This window comes from Poecilia formosa, unplaced genomic scaffold, assembly GCF_000485575.1.
Source record: "Poecilia formosa unplaced genomic scaffold, Poecilia_formosa-5.1.2 Scaffold365, whole genome shotgun sequence".
In the NCBI taxonomy this organism is placed as follows: Eukaryota; Metazoa; Chordata; class Actinopteri; order Cyprinodontiformes; family Poeciliidae; genus Poecilia; species Poecilia formosa.
In genome coordinates, this window is record NW_006800304.1 from 31,821 (window position 1) to 33,653 (window position 1,833).

Below are 1,833 nucleotides of genomic sequence, written 5' to 3' on the forward strand. Positions count from 1 at the left end.
TTATTATGGCCATAAAGCCATCTCATCCTAGCACAAAAACATTTCATCCAAAAACGCAACTTCTTTTTCGTAATGGAAACGGAGCTGCTGGTGAGGCAGGTTTCTGTTGGGATATATCAGGATCACCTCATGGAGTCTGTGCACCGAATGGAAAACCAGGATAACGGGAAACGTTCCGACGTTTCCACCTTTTGGTTTGTTAAAGCTGCAGATCTGAGCGCCGTTCAGTTTGATTCTGCGGCATGAAGTTGGTGTGAAACGCGCGCTAATGGCGTGTCAGGTTTCCAGTCAGGCTGTCGTCTCTGTCTGCGCTGAGGGGAAGCTGCTCCTGTACACGCAGACAACGAGACGTGCAGGCACAATTATTCCTACATATCACAGGAACTTCTCCTGAACCCTCTCAGGTGATTTCCTGCAGCAGATGTTGGGATTCTCCTCGTTTTCAGGCTGAAGCAGAGCAGAACCTGGTTCATTAAAACCAAGCAGAAACAGAACCGGAGATGTTTACAACATGGACCTGTTTGCTCCTCGGAGTCGGACTCTCAACCTGTTGACAGGTTGGAGTTGAAGGAAAACTGCTGCAGGGCATCCAGGTGCCAGGAGGCTGGAAGCATCGATAAAATGTTCCTCACTATTTCACAGCTTCACATGGAGCTGCTTACATCCTAATCCTTTATTTACGTTTTTCATTTTAGATTTTAATGCATTAAAAATTGAGTTCAATTGATTTTTTTTGACATATTTGTGTGTTTTTGGTAAATGGAGAAGGACGACGAAGCTGCCTCGAATTTCTGCTTCTAAACCATCTGATTGGATGCTGAAGTTGTGCTGAAAGCAGTTAGCCTATCAGCAAAGATATTCAAGCCTAAATAGCATCTCAGTGCTAAACATGCAGCAGCTAATACTAATGTTAGCATCCACATTTCCAGAGAAGCTCCATGATCGATCAGGACTTCCTGAAACAATAAATATATTAGCTGTTGAGGTCATATGTCTATTTATTCAATAATTTAGCAGCAAAAAGGATTTTTGAATTAAAAATGTTGCTTATTTTGTCAATTTATGGTTTTTGATTAATTGTAATTAGTTCATTACAGACCCTTCAGTAAACTTGATTAAAAACCTTAATCAATTCCCAGCACTAGCTTTTGAACCAATCAACCACATGGTTCTTCAATAAGAGCCTAAATGTGGATCATATGTGAAGGTTTTCCCTTCAGCAGCGTGAAGGTAACAGATCAGGGTTGACTCGGTGATTAAAACATGAGCCTGGTTGTTTTTCAGTCGCACACGAACATTTTATCTTCCATACACAGAATCCATCTGAACAGATGAATTTTATTTAACCTTTATTATCTCTGAGCTCCTCTTTCAACACTCGTCCCTGAAGCCTGTCAGGATATTTATGTCATTTGTTCCTCTTCTCTTTGCAGAAAGGAGAAACCGTGAAGAGAATACGAGAAGAGGTAAGACCTTCATCATCTCCCCTCCTCTTCCTCTCCTGCTGATCCATGACAAGCCTTCATCAGCAGCCGGCATGTGTTGGGCTAATTACCGCCGCCGTGCCCATCCTCACTGACACTGTGACAAGTCGCAGGGTTTAGCTTAATCTCCTCTAATCAGCTGGATCCAGCATCATCACAGATTCTGTTGGGTCCCGGAACGGTCCGGTTGTCGGTTCTGTCAGTGAGCGCGCTCAGACGGGCCACAAGGCACGGGATTGATTCTGCAAATGGAGACAGGAATAACTGAAGGTGTTCAGTATTAAAGAGCTCCAGCTGTGATTCTCCTGAACATAAAGTTGAAACGCTGAGCTGATGGGAGCTTTTCAAG

General features: G+C 43.4%; 1 protein-coding gene across 1 annotated transcript in view; it reads left to right on the forward strand.

Annotated features, from left to right (window-relative positions):
• The window catches only part of LOC107833335 (poly(rC)-binding protein 3-like), a 16,996-nt gene extending 15,171 nt beyond the window's left edge, over positions 1-1,825 (forward strand). Inside the window, exon 4 of the mRNA XM_016662266.1 lies at positions 1,434-1,825. Within this exon, the coding sequence (XP_016517752.1) occupies positions 1,434-1,508 (75 nt within the window). The 3' untranslated portion in view covers positions 1,509-1,825. The remainder of the gene's footprint in view (positions 1-1,433) is intronic.
• Positions 1,826-1,833: the final 8 nt, after the last annotated feature.